Source organism: Leptosomus discolor, chromosome 6 (assembly GCF_034619465.1).
Source record: "Leptosomus discolor isolate bLepDis1 chromosome 6, bLepDis1.hap2, whole genome shotgun sequence".
NCBI lineage: Eukaryota > Metazoa > Chordata > Aves > Leptosomiformes > Leptosomidae > Leptosomus > Leptosomus discolor.
Window position 1 is genome coordinate 3,099,765 of NC_141396.1, and position 26,943 is coordinate 3,126,707.

At 43.0% G+C, this 26,943-nt stretch overlaps 1 protein-coding gene across 1 annotated transcript in view; it reads right to left on the reverse strand.

Annotated features, from left to right (window-relative positions):
- The window catches only part of DOCK1 (dedicator of cytokinesis 1), a 311,635-nt gene that overhangs the window by 70,611 nt on the left and 214,081 nt on the right, over positions 1 to 26,943 (reverse strand). Inside the window, exons 30-33 of the mRNA XM_086466312.1 lie at positions 13,825 to 13,903; positions 13,087 to 13,187; positions 9,787 to 9,845; positions 3,456 to 3,604 (exon numbers count right to left, since the gene is read on the reverse strand). Of these exons, the coding sequence (XP_086322438.1) occupies positions 3,456 to 3,604; positions 9,787 to 9,845; positions 13,087 to 13,187; positions 13,825 to 13,903 (388 nt within the window). The remainder of the gene's footprint in view (positions 1 to 3,455; positions 3,605 to 9,786; positions 9,846 to 13,086; positions 13,188 to 13,824; positions 13,904 to 26,943) is intronic.

A 26,943-nucleotide genomic window follows, 5' to 3' on the forward strand; every position in this document is an offset into this window, starting at 1 on the left:
TACTGCTAACACTTAAACAAATTATTTTATATCTATTTCTATCACTTAAGCACAAAAGAGACAAAAAAGATGAGCTGGGAAGCTGGGCCAGGCAGGCCCACTTCAGTTCCTGAGGAAACCACAGAGCAAGACCACAGGGAAGTTGTTTCCAGGTACATGAAGAGCGAGAAGGTGACTGGGAAAAGCCAATATGGACTTACCAAGGGTCAATCACACCTGACCAACCTGACTGCCTCCTGTGATGAAACTATCTGCTCAGTGGTTGAAGAGCTGTGGTTGTCTCAACCTTAGCAATGTGTTTGATACGGTCACCCAAAGCATACTTGTTGACAAGTTGGTAAGATATGGACTGGGTAAACAGATTACAAAATGGGTAGGAAAAGTGGCTAAATCGCTGATCTCAAAGGGTGGTGGTTCAATGGCTTTGACAGTCCAGAAGACAGACAACAAAAAATTGCATAATATTTAAGGAAAAGAAACTTAAAGACCTGAATCTGGGATGGCACAGTTGCAAGCAGCAGTACAAGATGGTCTGCTGGAAAGGACTTGGTGGACAGCAAGCTAAACATGAAGAAGCAGTGTGCCCCTTCATTGGAGGCAAAGCATGTCCTTGTCTTGCACCAACAAGGGTACAGCGAGAGAGGATCAACAGGATTATTCCACTTGTTGGGCTTCGGCTGGAATACTGCGTCCAGCTTTGGTTCCCTCAGCTCGAGAGAGACACTGACAAATTGGAGATGGTCTAATGGAGGGCCACCAGGACGAGCAGTGTTGGAGAACTTGGCCTCAAGAACGGTTGAAGGAATTGGGTTTGTTCAGGCTAGACAAAAGCAGGCTCAAGCCTTCCAACACCTCAAAGGTGGTTATAGAGGAGATGGAGTTACTCTGTTTACAAGGGTGCACAGTGACAACACAAGCAGCAACAGGCACAAGTTGATTCAGGGAAATGCCATCTGGTTATAAGCAGAAAAGTCTTAAACATTGGAACAGGTCACCCAGAGAAGTCCTGAAACCTCCCTCACTGAAATATTCAATACTGAGCTTCAGATGGCCCCAGATAACCCAATCTAAAGCCCAGTCTGGACCAGATAACTTCCAGAGGTCTCATCCAACCTAGGCTTTTCTGTAATTCTCTGCTTTTTACAAGCTGTGATCTTCATTCCTCAAAGACCAATCTGAGATACTCAGGAAACGATATAGCTACATTATCTGCAAAACCGTAAATGGACAGATTGATTATTCCCCGTTAGATGTAACTGTTCACTCCAAATGCTCTAAAAAAAGGTTTACTACCTCTGCACCTGTCATATCAATGCTACGTCCATAAAGAAAGAAGTTATACTGACATAAGAAATATATGTCGAGTACCTAGAATCCAAGACATCTGACTTAAGCACGAGGCATTTTTCTTCTCAAAAGGCAAAAAGAATTTGTGTGAAATATTTAAGACATTCATTTATTAAAATCACCCGACTATTCCACACAAAGCTGGTTTCCTTCTGTCAAGAAAATACAGGGCCATAAATTTAGCTATAAAGTTACCCTCGGATTTTTCATGATCCATATAATTGTACAAATAAAAAATGACAAGCAACAAAACAGAGCATCTGACAGGAAACTGTTTAAATGGCATCCCGCGAGCATTTCAATCTTCACAGTATCATCGGAGTCAAACATAAGAAAGAATGATTACGCAGTAATTGGATGGATCCAAAATACAGTTCACAACCTTTCCACACACCATCCAGCACAAAACAAATCAAAGTAATAAAGTTGATGCCATTTCTCTTGCTTAAGTCTCTCCACGCAGATATTCATTTACTCTGGCTACAGATTTATTAAAAGCTGGTTATGAATAATAGTGCATAAAAACATATGGAAAAGGATAAGATTTTTCATCCAAGAAAGAAAACTGCCAATACCAAAGGAAAAAAGGTAAAAAACACGTCAAACTTTATTGCAAAGTTCACAAGGTCATATCCTGACCTGACAGAAATTTCATAGTGTAACAGAGCTACAGTGGCTTATACCATAACACTACCTGGCCTAACGAGTCTTATACTCAATCCATAAGGCAAAGTTCCAAGGGAAAGAAGGTCAAATAAATGATGTCAGGAAACTTCCTTTCACTCCACTTGTCTCTCAAAAGTTGATGCTATCAGGATAAGATTGTGTGTGCTTATTCAAGGACTTCTCTCAGCAAATAAAATCGAATAAAAATGCTACGTTAGTATTTTAGACTTTGCAGTGCCTGTATAGCATGAAGAAACACTGACTGGATGGCTTTTCTTCCCTCCTCAAAATCCATAAAATGGTAAGGAGTATCAAAATTGTAAGATACTAGAGGTGGTAAATTCTTACAGGTTATAGCTTCTTTTGCCACATTACAGGTCCTGTCCTTGGGTCACAACAACCCCACGCAGCGCTACAGGCTTGGGGATGAGGGGCTGGAAAGGTGCCTGATGGAAAAGGAGCTGGGGGTGCTGGTCGGCAGCCGGCTGGACATGAGCCGGCAGTGTGCCCAGGTGGCCAAGAAGGCCAACAGCCTCCTGGCCTGTGTCAGCCATGGTGTGGCCAGCAGGAGCAGGGAGGTGACCGTGCCCCTGTACTGGGCACTGGTGAGGCCGCCCCTCGAACGCTGGGTGCAGTTTTGGGCCCCTCACGGCAAGAAGGACACTGAGGTGCTAGAGCGTGTCCAGAGAAGGGCAGCGAAGCTGGTGAAGGGTCTGGAGAACAGGTCTGTGAGGAGCGGCTGAGGGAACTGGGGGTGGTTCAGTCTGGAGGAGAGGAGGCTGAGGGGAGACCTTATTGCTCCCTGCAACTGCCTGAGAGGAGGTTGGAGTGAGGTGGGGTCGGTCTGTTCTCCCAGTAACAAGCGATAGGACAAGAGGAAATGGCCTCACGTTGCACCAGGGGAGGTTTAGATTTGGCGTAAGGAAAAATTTCTTCATGAAAGAGCGGTCAGACACTGGAACAGGCTGCCCAGGGCAGTGGTGGGGTCACTGTCCCTGGAGGCGTTCAAAAGACGTGTAGATGTGGCACTTTGGGACAGCACTTGTGGTGGACTTGGCAGTGCTGAGTTAACAGCTGGACTCAATGATCTTAAAGGTCTTTTCCAACCTAAACGACTCTATGATTATCAGGCTTCTTTTATGTCTTTTAACTCAGAAGCAGACTCCTTAACTAAGTCACAGTGAAAATTTAAGACATCTGTCTTTGCTCTCTTCTTCTACCATAACAAAAGGTTTCATTTACTTCATGCAAATTTTTCGTTCAATACTAATTTAAAACCGACAGATGAAAACTCTATAGCCACTCAAGAGTTATAGAAAATAAGCAAATCCACAACGATATTATTCTTTAGAAAAATAAGAAATAACAAAAATTCTTACGTTTTGTCAAAGAACAACTAAATCTTTCTTACAAACTTTAAATATCTGTAGCTTACTGCTTACCATCTGGAAGCTTCTAGTAGAATGAAATTCACACTGCATCATATCAAAGAAGATTGGGATCGTAGCTTTCCGAAGTTCGGTTTCAGGGATAAGAGTCATTTCTAAGATAGGTCCCACCATTTCTGGGATGAACTTGATTTTATGCTGACCTTTAAGAGAAAAGATGCATTTCAGAGTTAACGAACAGCCACTGACTTTGGTGGAAGACAACTGTTATAAAAGCTGTATCAATAAATTCCCAAATAGCACAAGAAACTATTTTTCATGATCTGACTCTGCTGAAACATTGTTAGTTATGCCACAAGAGGGGAAGTACGTGGTATGTATAAACCCAAATGAACAAGAGCTGTTGAATCAGTAGTCAAACTGGAACTTGTCACATTCTCCACGAAGAACCCGTATTTGCACACTCACATTACGTTTCAAGGGGTTTTTTTGAAATACAACTTACGGTTGGCAGAGAAGGAGGCTAAAAGGCACATCACTTGTATTAACTTATTTAGACTTCTGTATCTTCCGCAGCGTACAAAATTTTCTCTGTGTCAGTCTATCAAAGTGTCACCACGAGTGCATACTTACACAGCCTCGAGACATGAAACTACATCTTACCAAGCCGACAATATGTCTTCTTTCTTCGAGAGCTGAGCTGACTGGCAAACTTTATTTCACATTTATCTTCTCAACAGAAAAACTGCACCTCCCCCTACCCTCCCTGCTACGCTCTCTGCACACGGAACAGAAATTAAAGCTTTAGAGGAACGTGGCACCTCATAAATATTGGACTAGTTAAAAACATCTAGCTACTGTTCATATTATCAGCTAAAGGTAGGGAATGCAGATTACATATTCTGTAAATTATCTGTTCAACAACTCCACGGAAAGATGTTGGTGCAAAACAGTGTATCACAGCACCAGAGAGCTCCAGACACAGGACTTGATGGCAGAAGTTTAGAAAACACAAATAAATCCCCCTTTCAGCAACGGGGTGGGACTCGTTTGAACCTCACTACACAACTGGTGATGTTTCTCACAAAGGCAATCTTAATGGATGTGTACAACAGGCTCGTACACTGCTAACGCATCCACGGCTGTGGTTCAGGCCAGGCTTCTTCAGAGCTGAGCTAATTTTAAGGAGCCCTCAGCTTCCTCCATTTCAAGACTCTTGTTTCCCATTGCAGCTACCAGTGGTATAGGACAGAAACAGATTTTAACTCATTGATATTCCACTGCGCCACACCAGGACGGCAGTAACCGTGGAAGTTTTTAATTAGCAGTTTCACTTTTGACCAGAACTAACATAAATCTCAACAAACATAATCAAGAAGAAATCCTTTACTAACAAAACAGGCTACTTTTTTTAGCAGATATAATTTAAGTTACTTGATTTGGCAAACTTCAGAATCCTATTAGCATTAGCAATCCTATTAGGGCAAATTAATAATCAACTAAAACTGCTACTTTGTATGATGCTGCAACGCTGGTGGTTGGTGAGGAATATCAAGTGAGAGGCATAAAGCTTTCCTCTGTCTCTCTTACAAGTATTATTATATTCGGCCTCTCAGGTGACAGTTTTCTTGTATTATGCCTGAAAAGTGTCAGAGTCAATATTTCAGAATGATGATAATAGTGACAAATAGTTAGTCGTCAGGCACAAATTCAATGTCATGAAGTTCTCAGTGTGCCACAGCGGGTTTTCCCATTTCTTCAAGCACAGGAATTCCCTCCGAAAAGTAACTAACATCTTTCGAACTTTAGATGTGAAAAAAGGTGAATTCACAAAAGCTGTTTTTAAATCTTTAAATCACCCTCTTTCCTCTTCTCCGGGGGCATACAAACTACTTGCTCAAAAAGGGAGTCACTGAAGAGCTGATCCGATAACAGAGGCAGGGAGAGCCACAGACCTCACCTCCCAAGGCACCCACCAGCACCTCCAGCGCGGCGGGTGGAAGCCAAAGGCAGGACTCGCTCCCGACCTCGCAGGAGCCGGCCCCACCACCCTCGAAGCCGTACCACACGCACTCTGCCTTCTCGCCGTTCACCCACCGTTTGCATTTATTAGCCGTGCTGCCTCGCAGGTAATCAGCAATAGGGTTTTGGAATCAAAGAAGACAGGGAGCTTCTCCAAAAACATGAAATTCAGAAGGACTCGGGGAGAAGAGAAACGTGCGAGTTATCAGCAGAAAAAATTAAAATCGCTCGTACGTTGTTCCGCGAAAAAATCCCCCGTCTGCTGTTTGAAACCCATCCAGCTCTTCACGCTGCCTGGAGGGTCCGTGGGTGCCTCTCACCAGAGTTCACGCTGCAGAGAAAGGATGCACCGGGGCTGCACGGCCACCCAGAGCCCTTCCTGCTGCCGACAGCCGTGCCGGGCAGGAGCAGGGCAGCCACCACGGGAAGGCAGGGCAGCACACGTTACAACACGAAGACACCTGGGTTGGTTTTCTTCAGGGAGCATGCACGAGGAGTAGCATGGAGGAAGGGTTGGTCCACCACCTGGGCGATAGGGGAGGGAGACCTGCGTGACATCCTTCTGACGCCACGGCACGCGTCGGTGATGTGGTGGAGGCACACGCACGTGTTTGCTACGGCGACGTGATCCAGGGCGATGTTGTGCCGCATGAGGAAGCACGAGAGCTAAACACGATCTTCCTCTGGTACTCCAGAGCATCCACCCCAGCTGCCTGTCACAGGCAGCACTTTCTGATAAACAACCTAACAATGAATTCGGCTTTTCTTTCTCCTGAGAGCGTGGGAACTCCCACGCAGAGACTCAAAATGTGACAAGTCTGTAAGAAAATTGAGGATTCTCTTCTGAAAACCAAATTGTGCAGCTGCTCGAAGAACCACGCGCAAAAAAAAAAATATACTCTTTTGAACACGCAAAAACTTCCCCTTGCAGTGGCTTCTGCCTTGCCATGAGACACGCTGCGGCAGACTGCTCACACAACAGGAGCAGACCTCATTGCATGAACCAAAGCCAAGGTGCTTTCTTCATTGGATGAAGTGTCATTTCCATTCCCCAGGTTCTTCTCATTTCAATTTGGGCCACAAAAAACACTGAATAATTTGCCAGCAACCTCACCTCTCACTTGGGTCAGCTCTGAACATGCATGACTAATTCAGAGAGTGTTATCTGTAATGACTTCTATTTATATAACGCTCAAAGTTCAGGGCTATTTTTAACCCTGGCTTTCCCTCCAACGACATTAACATCTCTGTGAAGACACCTTTTCTGACGTCAAGCACTTGGAGGGAAGGGCCGGGTCAGCAGGCACCTCGCTGGAGGACAGGAGCAGCAACCACTCCACTTCATCTTCAGGAATTTTCCTTTTCCATCTCCCCCTAGCTGGTTCAGATGTCAACAATCGACGCAATGTTTTCTGAGCTGGCTTTCCTTGACCAACTTTACCACAAGGACATTATTTTGAACGTCTTTACAGTTTCTTTAACATGCACCTGCTGAAACCGTTAACCATTGAAAACTGGTACGCATGACCTAGCGTCAACGTGCGTTTTGTACATGCTAAATTGCATCACATAATGCTTTCAAGCACGTGTTGTTCGAGTTCCTACATTTTCAAGACAGAGGCCATGGCTTGCTTTACGCTTCTCTGATGCTTATTGTCTCACCAAGGTCTAAGGAGCCCCAGTCCCAAGAAAACAGTGACAAAATAACACATTATTTTAAAATTCAGGTGTGATACGGAAGGAAAAAAGCCTTCAAACACTAATACACACTGGGTTTGGTGCACGCAAGAAAATAAAAGCCTTGCAGCACTTTCAGAACGGCAACGCAGCGGGGGCTCTGCACACTGGGACTAGGCTCCCCGAAGCCATCCTCGCTGCTGCTGCTGCATCAGAGCACTCAAATCTAAAGCCTTCACGATCAAATCTAGCGGGGCATCAACCAGGACAGCTACAACTAGGATTTAAATAGAAAATCTGTCAGGCTGAGTCTCTCGTACATGGTTCCCTGCTTAAAACAAAAATCTTATTTCTAAATAACGGGTATTTAAAGCGTGTGCACGCAGTTAGCTAGCGTTGCTCTCCACTACACATGCTCTTTTTGGTTTTTTCTACTTTTAAAGATAGGAAGGTATGAATATTGCAGCCACCGCCGCATCAGAAACACACAGGGAAAAAAAAAATATTAGAATTTCTATTTTACTATTTAATTTCAGAAAAAAAACCTACACTCTTAAAAGCACATGATAGCTAGAGGACTGTCTTGTTCCCGACTGGGGAGTTTTAACTCAGCAGGCATTATACGTTAATCATGGTATTCATGAACAAAAAGTGACAAGACAAAATACTAATTTTCGAGGCTTATCCATACCCTTTAATACATAAATCAAAAGCCAGGGTTGTTTGGCTTCGTCATATCTTACGCACAATGGCACAGTCATAAAAATTATACGCTCAAGCATATGCAAGAATCATAGCTTTTCACTTCTGATTTTGTTTCTGCACATATACATTAATAATTTGACTAATGTAGTGCAACTTCTAAGGTAGAAGTGTCAAGCTTCCCCCAGTCAATTCCCCTGCAGTGGTAAGTCACAATTCTTTCTTCACTGATGCTGTGACACACATGAGATTGGTGAAGAGCCAGAAGTTAAACGTGACCAGCACGGGCTATCTGTATCACAAAGGAGATGAGAAAAAGCAAGCTGCTCATTATGAGAAGTACAAAGGCTGCCTTGGACTGGGGTCCTGTCTCCGATTTACCTTTCTCTTGCAGCTTTTGTTGGGAAGAGCAGCAATTTGCTGACTCCCTCAACGTGTGAGCTTTCGGCATTAATGATCCCAGCCACTTACAGAATCACGGACATGAGAGCCAGAGGAGGTCACCGAGTCATCCACCTGGATAATCGCGGTTTATACGAACTCTATGAAAAATAAACGGCTTTCATGACAGCACAGAAAGAAACAGCGAAGGGAACACCAGCCCTCATGCCAATCGATTCACAAAACTCCCGGGGAAATTATTATCATCTCCTTGCTAATGGTGAAAAACCGAACCCTAGAGCAACTAAACTTGTCAAAGAGCAGCCAGTGTCAGCAGCAGCAGCAGTAAAAAGCACAATGCACTCCACAGTCCCCAGCCTGAACAAAACAACCTCCTGTAAAAACAGCCAGAGGTACAACCACGTACGCCAACGTTTCTACTTCCAGTCTGGGAAATTCTGGGAAGAGGTTAAGAATCCAGAGATGCTAGAGAAATTAGTAAAGATAACAGATGAGTACAGGACGGGAAGCTTGGAACAGGGAAGGATTTGGCTGGTTACTAACGAAGAGGCTGCCAGCATCCTGAGCTGGATGACCCGGCATCGGGCACGTTACTGATTTTATTAGCTGCCTGTCAAGTCACAGATCAGGTGTGTGCTACGCTTTAATCTCTTCTCCAGACACTTAATTCACGAAAGATGCTTCTAATAAAAAGTGAACTCAGCTGCTCTCCAAAGCCTTTTCTCATCATTCCAGCAGAGCAGATGCAAACTCTGTGATATCAAATACTTATGAACCCTTGCCCTCCCTCCTCTTCTATATGCTGATTTTTTTTCAAGTTTCAGCAACAACGGTTCAGCTAGAGATATAAGTGAAGTGGCAAATGCATTTATTCCTGATAATTTAAGGAACTTCTGATAAAACTCAGACGAGCTGAAGTGTCTCTGCTGTTAAGCTCAAGAAAATGAGATCTGGCAGATGAGTACACTCAGGTTACAGTAAATACTCAGTTTCTCATGAAATTCAATCCTCATATAGCTAAATTATATCCACAGAGTAGCACAGGCTTGAGATAGTCAGATATGCCTAATTTACCTATGAACTCCAGGGATGTCCAAGTTCCTATTCTTTGCTGATCTTCCTGAGTTGCTCTGATACAGCCAAACAAGACTGAAAATCAGACTTAAAGCAGAATTTCCAGGCTAAGTTACAGATATCCCTGGACGCATCCATTATGCTACAGTCCCAGCCACTCTATCCCCACGTATGTGTGTGTATATATCTACGGGTATATATATATGTTTAAGGAGAGAAAAAAAAAAAAACAGGTATCATCACAAACATTTCTTTTTATTTAGCATATGTTGAAACATATAAACGTAAATGAAAAAACAGAAGACACCTAAACGTTTACAGTTATGTACCTTTCCAGATGGCGAAATAAGCGTGCAGAGGGAGCTTTATTTCTTAAATCACCTGCTTTTTAAATACCTTCTGAAAGCCTACCCTCGTTTCAAGAGAAAGCAAGTTCATTCCATCTCTTAACTCGGTTTATATAAACAGTGAGGGAAAGCATTCAGCAAGAGGTGCTCAGGCTACTTACCCAGATTATACCACATGTCCCTGATTTCAAAACCAATCTGCCTTCTCATATCACCATACCTTAAAGAGGAAAACAAAACCGCCATTAAAAAAAATAATAATCTTAATACCCAGGAGCAGAAATATTTCATTTCAAAACCCGATCGGCGTGTCTGAAATCACAGAGCAGGCTCTCCAAATCCAACCAACACAACAACATTGCACGGCCTCCCTCGCCAGCTCAGCGATGAGCCCGTACACCCGGAACTCTGCCAAACGTCCCTTTTACATGGGAGCGAGACGTAGAGGCTGCCTAACGTGTCCAGGCCACCCCAAAAGCCTCAGCCACACGGCCCCCAGCTTCGGTTCCTCACCTCGTGTTACCCACTCTCCCTCAAAAGACCCCAATTTCCCATTTCTGCAGCAATACTCACCAAAGGGAGAACACACACAAAACATTCACCTATGCAACACCTCTCTCTGTCACATTTTCAGACTACCTAACAGTCCTTCGGGACCCGTGGGTGGTTACAGAGATTAATTGTGAGCGTTTTCTGGTTTTCAAACGGTAACGGCTGGAGGAAGCACAACAGAGAGCTGCACGGCCTAAGGCTGCGTTTTATTTTTACACACCCTCTTAGCATAGCATTGTCCTAGAAAATACAACAGGGAACCTCTTGTGACAATCCTGTACTTCGACACGCAGAATCAGAGACGGTTTTGACATTCCGAAGGGATTGTGTCTCCTGCCCCGGCTAGGCCAAGAGCGAGTGTCCCAGGCAGCCAGCGAGGCAGGGCGGAGCGGGGAGCCCACCCTTGGCATCGCTGCTAAACCTGCCTCTGTTGGCGTCACCAACGCCTCCCACCTCCCACCAGGGTTCCTTTAATATTCCACTCCCTTTCCACATGAACACCAGGAAAGCTTAACGAATGGAAACCATCCTATTGCCTTCATTAATGACGGGATCAGAGCCATAACGAGCTCCAGGAATGTATTTGCTACGCAGAAGATCTGGCTGATGAAGATCGCTGCTTAAACAACAAGATGAGCAAAATGGTGATATTGGGCAACTTGTGGGATTTCTGTGGGACAACAGTGAGATACCCTGTCATTAATATGGATTAAAGAGATTCTTCTGCATCATTAAGAACCTGTTATTATCTAATGCTTATATGCAATGTTTAGCAAAAACTACATATTGCAATAATTAAATTTTAATTATTAAACATTTGACATATTAATTGAAATATACACTTAAAAAGATGGGTGAGTGTGATATTGAATTAACCGATGAATCATATCCCTTTGGCACAGAACTGACAGTGGTTTCACATAGCAGTAAAAGTCAGTGCTTCCAGACCACCCATTTATTGCATCCTGAAGAATTTATGGTCTTGATTTGTCTCCAAAACATGATTAAACTGAAAACAACAACTTGTAAAATCATTATAAACAGAGATTTACAATTTAGCAAACTTCATTAAGTAACCACTTGAAATGACTTAATGTATTTACTTATATCAGCAGTGAGAGATGTCTGTTGATTTCCTGAATTTCTTCAGCAAGATATACTGCTCAGTTTAATATAAAAATCACTTGAAGAAAATTTCTATCTAAGGTTCCCATCCTCACAAAGAGGGAATATCAGTCCACAAATGTATTTGACAGTAATTTCCAGTCCACTCACAGCTCAGCTGTTGGTTTTTTGTTCAGGTCAGGAGTTTGATCTGAACTAAAATGCTCACGTAGGCGCACGCCAACGTTGGGCAGAGCGAGCAAGGGGAGGCCGACAGCAGCCATGGCTTTGATCCCTCTGCTTGCTGATGGCTTGGAGCACTTTGCCTCTGGCAAATATCCTTTATAGTCTTAACTACACAAGAAAATTTGCATCATTGGCCCCACCTTGTACAAAACCATTTTGTTCCATAAATTCTAACTCTAATGAAATACAATTTACCTGGCTCTACAAAACCACCTTGATTTCCTTCTGCAAACATCTAACTATAACCTTATTTATAGCACGAGCAAAAAAGCCTGAGCTCTGCTTGACATCACTTTTCCACTGAACTTGTAAATATTCCTGTTTCATCAAGGAAGCCCCATGAGCCCCAGGTACGTACATTAGACCACACAGTGGTTAAAAATTCTGTTTCAACGCTCAGGTAAAGGAGAGCTTCCAAAGGAAGCACCTCAAAACTCATGAGGGGAGTGGATGAGTTTGAAGGGCAAAACTTAGCTGCCAAAAAAAAAAAAAAAAGAAGGGACAGAAGCCCTGTCTCTTCTGGCCAAAGCCTGCAACCCACACAGCTACAGCAAAAAGCTCTTAAAATCACATGTCACTGCAGCAGCAATAAACTCTCCCCATTCTCCCTGTGATGTCTCTCATCATCATAATACACAAAAAGGCTTGAATTTAGAAGGTGAAGTGATACAAAATGCATCTCCTTTGTCTCTATAGATATAAGATATATAATGTACATAGGAGGAGTCTGAGCTATACCTGTTCAGGGAGTCATAGCTTCGAAACTCCCCATTTTCCGTGCGTTAACTGCAGTATCCTGACTACAGGAACGAACTGCTTTTGCAGGTGCTCTTTACAAATACTGTGACACAGAAAGAGAATCTACACACCACATCTGAAAACATGTAACTGGCTTTTTCCAATGTTCAGTCTTTAGTTAAGGAATGATAAGGTCCACTAAATTGGAACCCCAATAAAATTTAGGAAAAACACATATATTAAACACAAAGTTCATACTCCGGTCTTATTTCCAGTCTTTTTTTCTTTTGGCAGGTCTCATTTGCTGTGGGATTCTGCATAGCAATCGGGTAGTTCAAGCTCCCTGTTCAGAGGTAGGCAATGTAATCCCTTTTAACCAGGAAAGCATACAAGGCTGCAGTTACACAAACCCATTCTTCAGGGATATCGCAGCGAAACTGGCTGTAGTTACAAAAATTCACTCTAAAAGGCCGTTAGGGATTAAGCAATAAAGACGGCACATAAAATGAGATTAGAATAAGCACAAAGCTAAACTGATTTAAAAATGCAGTTTTATAATATGTTAATACTTCTGAAAAGTCTTGACTTTATGAACATCCTGCAGTACAAAATACTGTCTTCATCAGTAATGAATCATGTAATTTAGATCTTGATTCAAGGGTAAAAACATATGCACTACTTGATTCATGTTTTTAAAACCAACCTTTCATTACACCATGATTGCATCTCAATTTGAATGGATTTAGCTAAGGAATTAAACTGAAATTATGTTAATAGATCTCAAGTTCTTGTCCATGATTTAGATGACGAATAGGACTTACTTGTTAAGTATTTTTGCTCTTTTAGCACTTGAAAAATTCTCCAGTTGCAGAGACTCTTGTGTGAGAAAAGCAACAGCCAGGTGAAAGTAGTTGTTCCAAAGCTGAAAGCCCCCAAAATGACAAGAATAGACACCATTAATGCTCTGAAATGTTTTTTTGCACACCTACAAAACATCTTAGAAGTACCTAAGTTACGCACATAAACAAAGGCAAAAATAACAGACACCAGAGACGGTTGTTTGTTGATATATTCTTAGTACCTCTCGTTATGTTTATGTTTCCACAAAATATTTCCCATCTACAAACCCTCATCGATCGTATTCTGGCCATTCAAGTAAAATCAAATATGAACACATAAATATGAAAAGAAAAAAAGGCAAAAAGCGACCTAAACCAGCGCATTTCTCATCAGCAGGGCGCTTGGCCGCCGCGCCTCGGGCTCCACATTTAAGGCAATAATTCTGCTGCAGAAAGGGGGAGGGCACCCCTTTTTGCTGTGCCTGAAGGAAAAGAGGAGTTTGCTGTGATGCCCTGGGTAAGACTTGGTGCTCTTCTAGGACAAGACCCACAAGACACGAATGGATCGTACCTACCTGCTGGGCCTGAAATGTCTTAACTGGGCTAACTGGTCACCTGGGGTTCACAACGACACATACATACACCAAAATCGCACGTTTAGGGTAGAATTTTATTACAACGTTAACATTAATCCCCAAGACACTGGTGTTTTTTTCTTACCTGTAACTCAAAGTTGGCCTGATCAAGAAATTTTTTGTTTAGCATATCTGCATACTGATTAATTGCTCGCAGGAAGACTCTGAAAGATCAAGAGAAAATTACATAATTACACACTCTTCTGTGGTACCTTTGTACATTTGGCATCCCAATTAGACAAAAATCTGAGTCTGTCTGGAAAGTGAAATTTGTAGCTGTTACTTGAAAAGCAGTGTGATCCCACCACCACCGTTAAGTACACAGAATTATATGCAGATGTTCTCAAAATTAATCAAGTAAATTAGCATATGCAGAAACACAAGGAATGTTTTGGATAAAATCACTTGTCTTGAAAATACCTCACGTTAATCAAGAGATCATTAAAAATTCAGTTTATCAGAAAAAAAAAATAATATAGTTTTAAAGTTCCAGCCTTGTAGTGTTGCATCTAACCTAGACCTGCCACTGGCTGTACTTTAACCTGCAGGTCAAGCAAAACTTGGCTCTAAACACGAGGCAAACGCTATTTTACTTTTGGCACAATGGCACATAAAAACGCTGTTGAAGGGCAGTCTTCAAAACAGTGTTCACTGTTCTACTTCTAAAATGCCAATTTAGCACCCAGTGTAGTTTATTGCTTTTCTAAAAAGGACGTCTCTTAAATTGCAACAGAAGTCGGCTTGATAAGCTTTAAAAACAAAACCAAATGGTGTAGCGTAAGTAGGTCACTACATATTCATGGTGCTGAAAAGAAAACATATTATTCTTTGGTAGCCTCATCTCCTTTTTCAAAATAAACATTAGATTTCCCCTGAAAATTTTAAATTTATGCTATGGAACTGCCAGCTAATGCCCAGACAAATGAGCTTGTCGTTTGAGCAGACTGTGGTAGAGATTTACGTCTCCTGAGAGCACCAGCAACGATAAAGACCACTCACGACACGGACCACGTTCCCCGCCTACAGCGATCTTTAAAAAGAGAGTTCCCTATTAATCCTTCTACAGGCTGACAAACAAATATCAGAACTATTGAAAACCAACCAGAAGAGGCAGTTAGAAACATCTTTTACTGAATTTAAGATAACTAGTGACCTCTTCTGAAAAAAAAAAAATAAAAAATTGTTAAATGTTTGGTAACCCAAGAGAATTGAATACACCAGATAACGCACGGGCATCAGGATGCTATAAGAGATTATTTATGTATACTAAATTAATAAAGTAAGGCAAAAATTTTGATGCCAGTGGGATGCATCTGTACTATGAAGATACACCACCCCCACAGCAGTGTACTGGAGGAGAAGGAAAGTATCCAAACATGAAAATAAAAATTAAGTTTAGAAAGAAAATACAAAAGAAAATGTTAAAGATGAAAGAATATATAAAATATATAGAACAATTAAATACATACATACTTGTAGGTATACACACATCCCTACATTTTACAGTATTGCTCTTTATAGCTAAGATGTCGTAGGCATCTCTGTCCTTGCACCCAGCATCCGCAGAGATACATTTCAGGAACAGCACTTCTGCGTATTATTCACCAGGATCTTTGTCAGTGTGTACAGAATCACAGAAAGTCGTGGGTTGGAAGGGGCCTCTAAAGGCCATCTAGTCCAACCCCCCTACAACAAGCAGGGACATCTCTAACTAGGTCAGGTTGCTCAGAGCCCCACCAAGCCCAACCTTGAATGTCTCCAGGGATGGGGCTCCCACTACCTCTCTGGGCAACCTGTTCCAGCGACCCACCACCCTCATATTAAGAACCTTTTCCTAACGTCCAACCTAAATCTACCCTTTTCTAGCTTAAAACCACTACCCCTCATCCCATCGCTACAAACCCTTGTGGACAGCTCTTCCCCTGCCTTCTCACAGCCCCCTTTCAGCACTGGAAGGCCGCTATAAGGCCCCCCTGGAGCCCTCTCTTCTCCAGGCTGAACAACCCCAACTCCCTCAGCCTGTATTTGGAAACAACTTCATTAAGAGATTTTATAAACGCGATGAATTCAGCACGCACAAAATACACTGCAGATGTACGTATTTTAGATCTATGATTCAATTACTGAGCTGTAGCATATACTAAGATTGAAACTGAAGTTATCCATGTAATCAGACGATCAACACTTTGATATGTAGACTTATAGCCTGTTTTGTTTTGTGTATTTTAAGTCTGATAATACTATGAGATTCGTATGTCTTCCTAGAAGAATTAGTCATTTAACATAGTAGGAAGGACCATCTAACACTCCTTGCCTTCTGAAGATAAAATTGGTACCAATACAGGGAGGATTATGCCTACAATTTAATTACGTTGCCTTAAGACATCACTGTAATGTATTCAATCTGCTCCATCTAATTAAGCTTTGGAACAATCTTATTACTTTATATACCATTATTTTTCCTTAACTCGTAACTCTCATTTCTCCTCTATATTAATTCTAGTGAATACCAATAAAAAAACCCAAATAATGCAGAATATACTGTACACTGCAACTGCAAAAAGGACCAAACCACAGCACATCTGTTAAACTGCACCGGTAACTAAGCACGACCGTCCTCTCACAGCCCATGCGCTACCCCTGTCACCAGGCTGCTTTAGAAAGGAAGTTTCTCCCAAATTTCTATAGAAGAATGTCAAAAGAACAGATGCCGAGATTTATGTGCTGGTTTTCTATTTGTTTAAACCTCATTTTAATTTTGATTTCAGTTGATGATACACTCAATCCTTCTGCTACTGGATAAAACAATTCCTAATGATAATCAGTGAAGAAAGCCCGGTTCTTGTTCCAGTGAAAGTTAACAAAACAGTATTTTCATTGTAACAGTCTATCTCCAGTTACAAATCAAACATAAATCGATGAGGATTTTGTGCCTGTTTCGACCAGTACTGAAAGACTGCTGGAAATATTGACGGTCCCTTTACTACAACACGGGGGCAGTCAAAATATGACTATTCCAGATCACGGTACTGCAAAGGGAAACATGACTGTCACAGTACAATAACAGTAAGATCCACCCTGAATAATCCAGAGGTAACTGAGGAAAACGGAAGTTAGGAACCGGACTGATCAGCAACCAAATGAAGTACTACAACCTCCTGGCACAACTGAAGTCACTAGAACGTCCCTGTCGTGGCTAAGCTCACTGCGCTTTCTAGTATCGCCCAGTCCCTCCAGTGCCAAAAGAAAACAGCAAAATTATGGTGACTTATCTCATGAAGTTAATTTTAAGAACACATACTAAAATCTTGGCAATAAGAAGTAGCAAGATGTGTAGCACGCTGGGACAACACGAGTAAAGAGATTTCATCACAGCACTCCTCCTTCGCCTTGGTGTAAAGCTTTATTGTCACGGGGCCCAACAGGGAAAGGCTGGACTTGGATAATCGCAGTTTTCTACCAGGCTGAGACCGCTGACCAGCACTCCACGTACTCCTGACCACCTCGGAATCTCTTACACACCCACACAAGAGTGAGGAGAGGTGTCAGCTGAGGAAAAAAAAAGGTAAGTATTTCTACCTGGAGTATTCAAACACCATCCTGTGAACGAGCTGCAATTCGGTGAAAGAGAATCACAACAGACACAGGGCTACAGGGCAAAAGTGAGATGGTTAGGTTGGCATCGCTTCACCGCTTCGGTATGACGCTCTGTCGTATGGTTAACCAGACAGAAAGATGACTACTCTGAAGAGATCACTTGGACAGAAAAAAAAAAAATTTTGCTTAATGAATTCTTGGCTATAAACGACGAAATGGTACGTCAACACCTGCGAAGGCTGCTGCAATTCATGAACGTAGCAACAGTTCAGGTTTATGACCAAATAAAATTTCAAAAGAGGAAGCAGAACAATTTTACGAATCATTCCAGGTGTCAGTTTAATCCTCTTCCTCCTCCAAAGCAGGTACGGACAATTTTCAGCAACTTCACTGTCGAAGTTAGAGAAACTGAAAAAATCGAGGGAAACGCGGCTCTTCAGAACAGGCAGAATTAAACCAAACGCTGGTTTAGAATAAGCTGGCTGCTGCTAACACACATAAGGATGAAAGGTGCACTTGGACATCACTGGGCCGACCGACAGGTAACCAAAACTATCCCCTGTGCTCAGATGGAGAACATCAACCCGCAGTGGCATACGTTATCTTGCTGTAATTAATAATGAAGATTAGCTTCCAGTTGCACGTGCATAAAAAGAAGTGCTTCTCCTGAAGTTCAGTTTCGATTCACAAAAGAATACATTATGTCAGGAAGAGTCACAAAAGTTAAACCCTAAAAAAAGAAAGAAGTTCAGAGACTGGAACCGATCACACAATGTACTCCGCTGGAGTATCGACAATGTCACACACAGCAACAAAATGTAATGCTAACATCCTGGAAAAGATTTCTTAGACAAAAGACTTTATCAATCCAATTAAAAGGAGGAAATTAACATTTCCTATGATGTGACTGGAACAGAAGGAATACGATTACAGAAGGAAGTCACTTCAGGATATGTGGAAGGAAGAATGACCATCGCTAAAGGGCATAAGCATCTACCAAATAACAAAATTAACATCCTGGACAGATGAGGTTTATGCGCGCTGAGCCCCCAGGGATGAGTGGTGATGGCTCCCAAACACATCAGCAGCTTTCTGTTGTCTCTTCTGCTGTAGTCAGGTCGTCTGACGTAGGGACTGTCCTCTTAATCTGTGTGCAGACAGCTTCCATCACAGTGAGGTCTTACCATCAGCAGGATTTTCTTGGTATTTTACCCCTGCTCACATATTTCCCGGTAAGACACCTTTATCAGTTGTCCAGAAGCCAGAAGGAATAATGAATCGCTCAAACACGCCGCGGAAGGCCGCGGAAGTGTGTTGGTCATAGGGTGGGCAGTAAAACAGCTGAGCCTCAACGTGCCACCACGTTGCAAAATGCTCAGTTGGGGTTGGATTAGGATAAAGGTCCACGGTGAGACATGAAACATTTCTTCTTACCTACTCGGCCCTGGCAAGGCCTCAGCTAGAACATTGTTCAGCTGAAGTCACCACGCTTCGAGTGTGACACACAAACGTGGCACAGAGCTCAGGCGAGGGAAGCAAGAGGACAGGAGATACAGAAAACCATGGCCCAGGTTAGACATTAGGAAATACTCTGTGACGCTAAGGATAGGCCATCGAGAGCAGAAACCCTCAAAAAACCCACCAAAAAACCCCAACCAGGTTAAGCAAACCCATGTGATCTGGTTGGGTATCATTCATCTTGTCCTGCCCTGGGCAAAGGGACAGATTAGTACTAATTTCTTCAGTAATTTCTGCCCATTTATGGCGCTCAGTCCAGACTCAATAAATCAATTAATATGCTCCTGATTCAAGCCATGAACTAACTTAAATTGCAACTACCGAGTTCTGGGTAGTTTTACTGTTACTGATCACTAACGGCTTCCAACAGGCCCAGAGGTGGTTAACTCCTTCGTGGCTGCAGGCTTGGAGACTGCTCCATCAAGTACTGCAAAAATTAATGGGTCGACTCTGTAATTCTACCTTTGCAGAGGCCCTTTTTTTCCTATAAACAACCCCACTGAATTCAGGAGGCTGTTCATATATATCAAACCTAGACTTCAACTGGCAATAATAAATGAACAAGGGACAAAGGGATTAAATTTGTAAGTTTAACAGTAGTCACTGTGCAAAGCAACTTGGGTTTTTCCCCCCTCTTTCTCAGGTACAGTCAGTTTTTCCTCCTCCATTCTCTCTTAAAATTAGTCAAGTGCCCTGATTCGCGTGTTCGCTCATGTTTAAAAATACTCCATGCCCCATTTTCTTTCACTTCGCTCCTCACATCGCTGGAAAGTATTTGCAAAAGCTAAAGGAGCCGAGGAAAGCTGGAAGCCACACAATGCTGCAACACACCTCTCTCATCGGGTAACGCACACGCACGAATCGAACTGCCTCTGCAAAGAGATTTTTCTGGAGAAGTAATCGAGAGAGAGAAATACTCCGAAAGTAGAAACGTTCTTAGGGTATATTCCATTTTGTACATTATTTAGTTAGCTCCAGCACTCGGGGATTCGGATTTACACAATAAGCGCTTATGCAAAATACTTGTGACAGGACAGTAGGAAAGAACACAACACTACAAACGTACTCCCCAGTATTTTTCCTTAAGTGAACACCAAAAAAGAAGAACAAACAAACGACTTCCCTAATGACAGAATAATTATCTAAACAAGACTATACAGATACAGCTCAAAATAATTTAGGTTTAACCGATAATTCAATAAAAGAGAGGGAATTTGGAGTGAGGTTCTAAAAGGCACTATATTATGATGTCATTTCAGTTAATTTAGATGGAAGGATAATGAATGCTTTATTACAGCTGATCAGCCTTTCTGCACATCATCATGCTTTCCATGCTCGAGCTTTTGCTTCTCTGGGAGACAAATTTACTCTGCATATATGAGACAGACTACTCTTATCTTGTCAGACTGCGTATGAAACAGCAGACCTAGACCTCGAAATCCCAATGCAAAACCCAAACCTGAACAAACGCTCACTAAAGCATGAATAGCAAAGCCTTCTTTTAAACAGCAAGCACTTCAAATTCTTTTTCAACGTCTGTGTTGCAAAGCAGCTAAGTTTTAAACAACTTTTTACTTATGTATGAATTAAAACTTGTATTTTAATACGCTCCTACAACCACTTCTCTATTGGTATTGCATACAGTATGGTGGCCGACAAATTATTTTAAGCCTGGAACACAGAGAACACATAGCAACCTCGTTCTCATATTTTATACAAGTCAAATGAAAGTCAAAATCATTACAATAAGTGAGCATGAAGGTACCCGCCCTCCTTGCATCTCCCCCCAATTTTCTCCTTTCCCAAATTCTCCCTCTCTTTTCTTTTTTGGTGATGTTATTACTCTTCACCTGTCTTCACACCTCCAGACCTGACAACTGCCCAGCCCAAATCAAGGTTTCCAAAATCCTTTTGATTTTACACTTCTGTATATGATACCTCCCTGTTCAGTCTACTTCCCTTTTTTCTTTTTTTCTTTTCTTCTTCTTTTTTTTTTAATGTTTAAAAGATTCCTTGCAACATCCTCTAATTCATTAGGCTAAAGAGCAGTCAAAGCTTTAAAAAAAAGAAAAAGAAACAAAAACCTTGACCATTTGCTTTCTTTGGAATTACAATTCCTGGGCTGACTATGATAATAGCAGAGTAATCCCCATGAAGACTTGCTACTAAACACTTCCATTAGCATAATCTTCTCACACACCGGCACAGGTGCACCATGTCACTTTATTAACCTATTTTCTAATAAATATTTCAGAAACAGTTTTAGCATATTATCTATAATCGCCGACACCTCTTTCCTAATTTATATTCTGTGCTGTGTGTCCTCTAAAACAACGGGGACAGATGAATGAAAAATAACTGCAAGTTACAAAATTCTGAAGGACAAACTTGTGGTCTGACTACCGGTAACAGGCACCGTATAACGGGCATTACGGATTATTTCTGAAAACCACCTTTGCAGTACAGCTATCTCCTGCCTTAAGAACCCAACTGACAAAACAACCCTGTTGGAATAGCCAGGCAAGAGTGTTACTCCACTGGACCATCAAATGATAAACGTTTACAGAAACAAACAGTATCAAAAAAGACCCAAGAGTCCAGTCAAATGTCCTTGCAGAGGTGCTCTGCCTACCCAGCAGCTGGATGGATCCACGCTGATACACAGGTCCACCTCAGTCACCTGCCAAAATCCATGGGACTTCCCATCCAGACAGACATCCTTACCATGAGCTGAGGTTGAGCACCAAGGCAACGCTCAACCTGAAGCGCAGTTGTCTGCTTAACGGCCTTGGCCTGGAGTCAGAGGAGCGCAGAGATGCTGAGGTTGGACGGTGCTTCTGAGGGTCTCTGGTCAAACCAGAGCAGGTTGCTTACGGCCAGGTCCAGTTGGGTTTTGAGTATCTCCGAGAATAGAGACTCCCTTGGGCAGCCTCCTTGGACAACCTGTGGTAGGGTCTGACTGCTCTCACTCTCAGCTACTTCTCTCAAGTCTAGGCTGTGGTTCCTTGATGACTTTTAGAGAGCAGGAAAGAAGAAACTTTAGACTTCTATACTCTTTTTCAAAAGCTCCAGTAAACTTTGTCTCCTGAAATTTTATCTAAGATGTAACTCCAGCCATGGATACAACCCTATGTACTAAATTTCACCACCTAGAGAATTTTATGACAGAGTAATAAAAGCCTGGAAATAGTGTTTTCTAATGGAAACGCTAGAAGACAATTTAATTTAGGAGTCTTTAGCTAAGGCTACAATACTGGGGAAGTAGCATCTATTGCAAGTGGACAGCGTTATTGTTCTTCTAACCCAAAAGTTAATATTCTAAAGGAAGACAACTTATTGAAAGAGACTGTTTCTATTACGGTAGTTGGCAAAAACTTGCAAAAGATCTTGTAATTTAAGGCAAATGTAATTTGTTGTAGTGCTGCTAGAAGAAATCTCTGCAATCAGGTTAGCTATTAAACAAGCAGTTTTCATTATAAGGCGCTGCTCAATAAAATGCAAAACGTCTTTGCTACGGTACAGAGACCATCACCTTCTGCTCGGTGAGTTTATTGGCTAAAGCATACCCCTTCCAAGCAAGCGTACGGCCACGGAGGGCAGCTCCGTGGGCTCTCAGATGCTCGCCCAGCCTGCTGGCCAGGACTGGCGGACCTCCCCCCCAGCCTGCTGCTTCCATGGGCCAACAGCTTCGGTGGGTGCAAACACGTCAAATTGAGCCTTGCCTTTCCCAACGGAGCGGGAAGACGGCTTTCCTCAGAGCCCCTCCGCGCAAGATGTCTACAGGCCATCAACCACCCGAGAGTGGAGCCTCTTGGAAGGCGTCATCTTAGTCTTTATTTTGACTTGACCTGGGACGGGAATTCAGGTGGGTTTTGCAGTGGTAAAAATCAACAAAGCAGAAGATGGTTTTTCCTATCGCACTGCTTTTTAAAGAAGCATTCAGTCTGGAAAGAGAAATAACTAAAAAACCGCAAGTAGCTCATGGGAAGCACAGGAAAGGATGTCGCAGGTAAATTTTCCTGCAAAGCGTGAAAGTTATAACTGAACTTGGCAAAAAGTTTCCAAGTACTTGACAGCGTCTCACGGTGTGCAGCGCGGGAACCTCCCTCATTTTCTGCTGGCAGCAGTATCCTCTGCAACTTACCCATTTCCATGGATACCTAGATGTGAATACAGATTAAGGCTACTTTAGGTAATTATGGATAAATCAATAGAATAGATCCCCTGCATTTCAAGTTCTTTGGCATTTTCATCAATCTTGCGATCAATTGTTAAGACAATTGCAGCTGGCTAAACAAATGTCATAATGTTGCTTGAAAAATAATCTCAATTCTTCCTGCAGGTATTTAATTACTTTATCAAAGTCCATCACAGAATACAAAGGAGGAAAAAGGAAGTAAACTGCAGATGAAGAAGGTGTCCAAAGGTTAGTTTAACACCTATTCAGTGCTGCTGGGGTCACAAATCAGGCATGTTTAGCAACTGAAGTTCCTGGAGAGGTCTCTTCTCTTTGTCCATCACCCAAAATGATGCCTCATGGCAGAAAGTTTCCAGGGGAGCTGAAAAGAATTTCGCTTTTAGTCCTTTCCCTTACTATTACTTTTATTGTCTAACTACCAAGACTCACAAACACAGAAACGCTGTCCAGAAGAGCTGAACTCTCACAAAATTGGGATTCCCCTCCCCAACAAACACACATGAGAAGCAGCCCCCCGGGAAGAGGTGAAAATGCGGTTTCTTGTAATAGATGAGAACGACAACCCACAGCAGCCGCTGTGCTTTGCTGTTCCACGGATGCTTATGTGGCTGACAGCTTTGTGAAGGGATCGCTCATGCTGGGACAGCGAAAAAACCTTCCTGGAGCTTTAGGTAAGCCTGCGTTTGATCCAAAGTGTGGCTCTCGGATATCACAGCGACGCAAAACGTTTTAAGAAGGCAGCGGGGTATGTGAGAGGGAGAGCGAAGCAAGACGAGCGCTCGACTCCTGTACAGACCATTGCTCACTTAACCCAGTTATTAACCTTGGGACAAGATCAGTGGTTCGCTATTTTAATTTCTCTTTCAGGCCTTATACTGTCTGTAGCAATGAGACAGGACTGGAATAAATGCTTCAACGTGATGCTCCAATACCTGCCAGGAACAGAAATCCTCCCAGCACAAGGAGCCTGTCCCTTCCGCCGCTATGAGCAGGTTTCTTTGGCTCCCGTGGAAAGAGATTTTAACAGATCCTACGCAGAAGGGATCGCACGTGGAAAGGCACAGATGATACAGCACAAAAATCAGGCTTGCAGGGCAGATAGTCACAGTTGAACATTTATAATTTTTATTTTTTTTCCTGTTCTGGTATGTTCCCTTATTTTGGGGAAGCCCAGAAACACCGATCGCCTTCAGCATTCATTTCATCCTCACCAGGCGTGCGTCCTCTCCAATTTAGAAGGGCTAAATAACGCTGCAGATAAAAACAAACTGACTCATGAGAAACCACGGCGGGACTGAACAATCAAACCCATTCGGTTCACTCTCTTAACAAGCCCAGCACACGCCAGCAGCACCGCAGGGCAGCGGAGGGGCATTTCTGACACCGCAAACAGATCAATTTGCAGCTTTTACGCAGGTATCTCCTGCATCGCAACAAGGTGCTCTTGTGCAAGGTGGCCGCAGCGTGCAGGCTCTGGATGTGCTCAGAGCCAGGGAGGATCCGCCGCTCGCTCTGACAATCCTCCCTGGAATTTTACAGTTGGTAATTAGTTTCTGCCCGGTGAAGTCAAAGCCTCAGAGGCAAACGCAACCAGGGTCGCAATTACAATGGGCAAGTGTGTCAACGGGACAAAGTTCTTGCTAAATTCTTTTTGGTATTAAGTTGTGAAATAAAATTGTGGAGATATATGTATATATATGTCACTGACATGAGCACGCCATTGTTTATGAGGACAGACAAACGTATCCTTCATTTCGTTAGGAAGCTCACCCAATTTTTCCAGACATTTAGACCAGAATACATTAAGCTCCGCTCCCCGGCTGTCACACACAGGTAACCTGCAGAAAGCAGGAGCCACTCCACCTCCGGAGGACGCAGCATGCAGCCCATACAACCCCGCCCCGGCCTCCCCACGGATGAAGAAGATTAAAGCTCGGAAGCATCACTAAAGCACCCCCGATCCCTAGGGAAGGCTGAGCGTCTCTGCACAGTTCCATGACCAAGTCTGGCTTCAGAAGCCTTGCAACCGGATCCTCCAGCATGAAATCTGTTTCTCTGCATTTCTTTTATGCGATACTTTAATTTCATTCTCTCTCTTAATCCTGAGGAAGCTCTTTAAACTACTAGAATATGCTACATGGATGAAGTATTGTTAAAACTACAGGAAACTTACCTGGCTTTAGAAATACAGATAGTGTCGCTTGGAAACCCTTTTCTTAGGGCACTGTAAGACTGAAAGTTTACTTCTGACAGCTGAGTTTGTAAGACAGGGTAATAACCCAAAGGTACTGCAATGTGTTGACTCCTCACCTTTGCTAAGGCAGAGCCCTACAAAAACGTGCTTTAACGTGGAAACACCAAGAAATGTGTCCCCAGTTCTAAGGCAGGTCTATTTGCTTTGTCCAAAGAGCAGCACTTTGAATGTGGAAATTATCCCAATTGGGAAAAGTTCCTGACTCCAGCAGCGTCGCTGGACACCAGCGACTTGGAGCCCCAGCAATGCCCCGGTGCAGAGGGAGCGAGGCACGGCGCGGCGGTGCCGGCGCGGTGAATTCAGCCACCGGGCTGTGCTGCGAGGGTAGCTCGGAGCCCTGCAAGGACAAGCCAGCCAGCCAGGCGCTTCACAAAAATCACTGCTGCTGGACCGATTTTCCTGGACTGGGTCAAAGCATCGTTGGGCAAAAGGCCCGCAAAACATTTATGCACCATTTATGCTCCTTTTACGTGCTGCTCTGGCCCGAATTACACATTTTGGCTGTCTCTAGACAGATAATTTATGATGCCAATGGCACCAAAAGCCAGCAGCTTCTCTGAGTAGATTGTAATTATTTTATGGGCTCATATGGCCAACAGAAACTAAGTGGGGAAAAATCCAGACTAGCCCCAACGCTAGGAGGTTTTCCCACCCAGAAAGAAACAACCAAACCAAATGTTCACGTTCATGTTTGTTTTAACCAACGGTTGGGTATATAGTGACATCTCAAGTGGTTCTAATCTTACACAGCACCATGTTATGTACGAAAACTCACCACCAGGGCACGCCTGGTCATTCCTTTGGGCCTTTTTTATGCGTGGGAAACCGTGAAAGCCTTCAAGGACTTTATGGCTTTTAAGTTTACTCACTCCTGTAGGAAAACAAGGTTTTAATTCAGAAAGTTTTCAACTAGTCAGAGCTTTGAGTTTTGGGGGGGGTTTTCCCCCTTATGTTTCCTTTATCATATTTTCCAAAATTTTCATGTCAAATTCTTTTTTTCAATAAAACAATTAATTTGGAAGGTAGAGTCTGATAACCAGAGATTTAAGGGAAACCATTAACATAATCACTGGAAGGAAAAAGCTGAGCAGAAGCCGAACACCATTGGAAGGTCAAGGCCAGTTTGGATGGAGCTTGGAGCAACCTGGTCTGGTGGAAGGTGTCCCTGCCCATGGCAGGGGGGTTGGAACTGGATGGTCTTTAGGGTCCCTTCCAACCCAAACCACCCTGTGATTCTACAACTCTAACACAGAATGGAGACAGCAAATTCAAGTCCTTGGTATGCACCAACGAGTGGTTTGTTTGCCCCATGGAAAGGCGCAAACACCAAGGAGCAAAAAGACTTTATTTATAGTGCTGAAAAATGCAAACTTGAATAAAGACTCTCTTCAGTGACCTGTCATCTAAAAAGTTTCTAGAGGAACACAAGTCTTTGAAGCCTCACCATGCCAGGACACCCGTAATACAGATTCACACTAAGCCAATACACGATTTGCTCCATCCTTCGATTGCGCCGAGGCTCAAGCAGTAACGTACGTGTGAGGCCGTGCAGCACCGACTCGAGGCCCCGTGACACGATCACTCAGCGTTCCAGACTTGCAGCAGTCACAGCTACCGAGCGTAGGATGGGCCGAGGC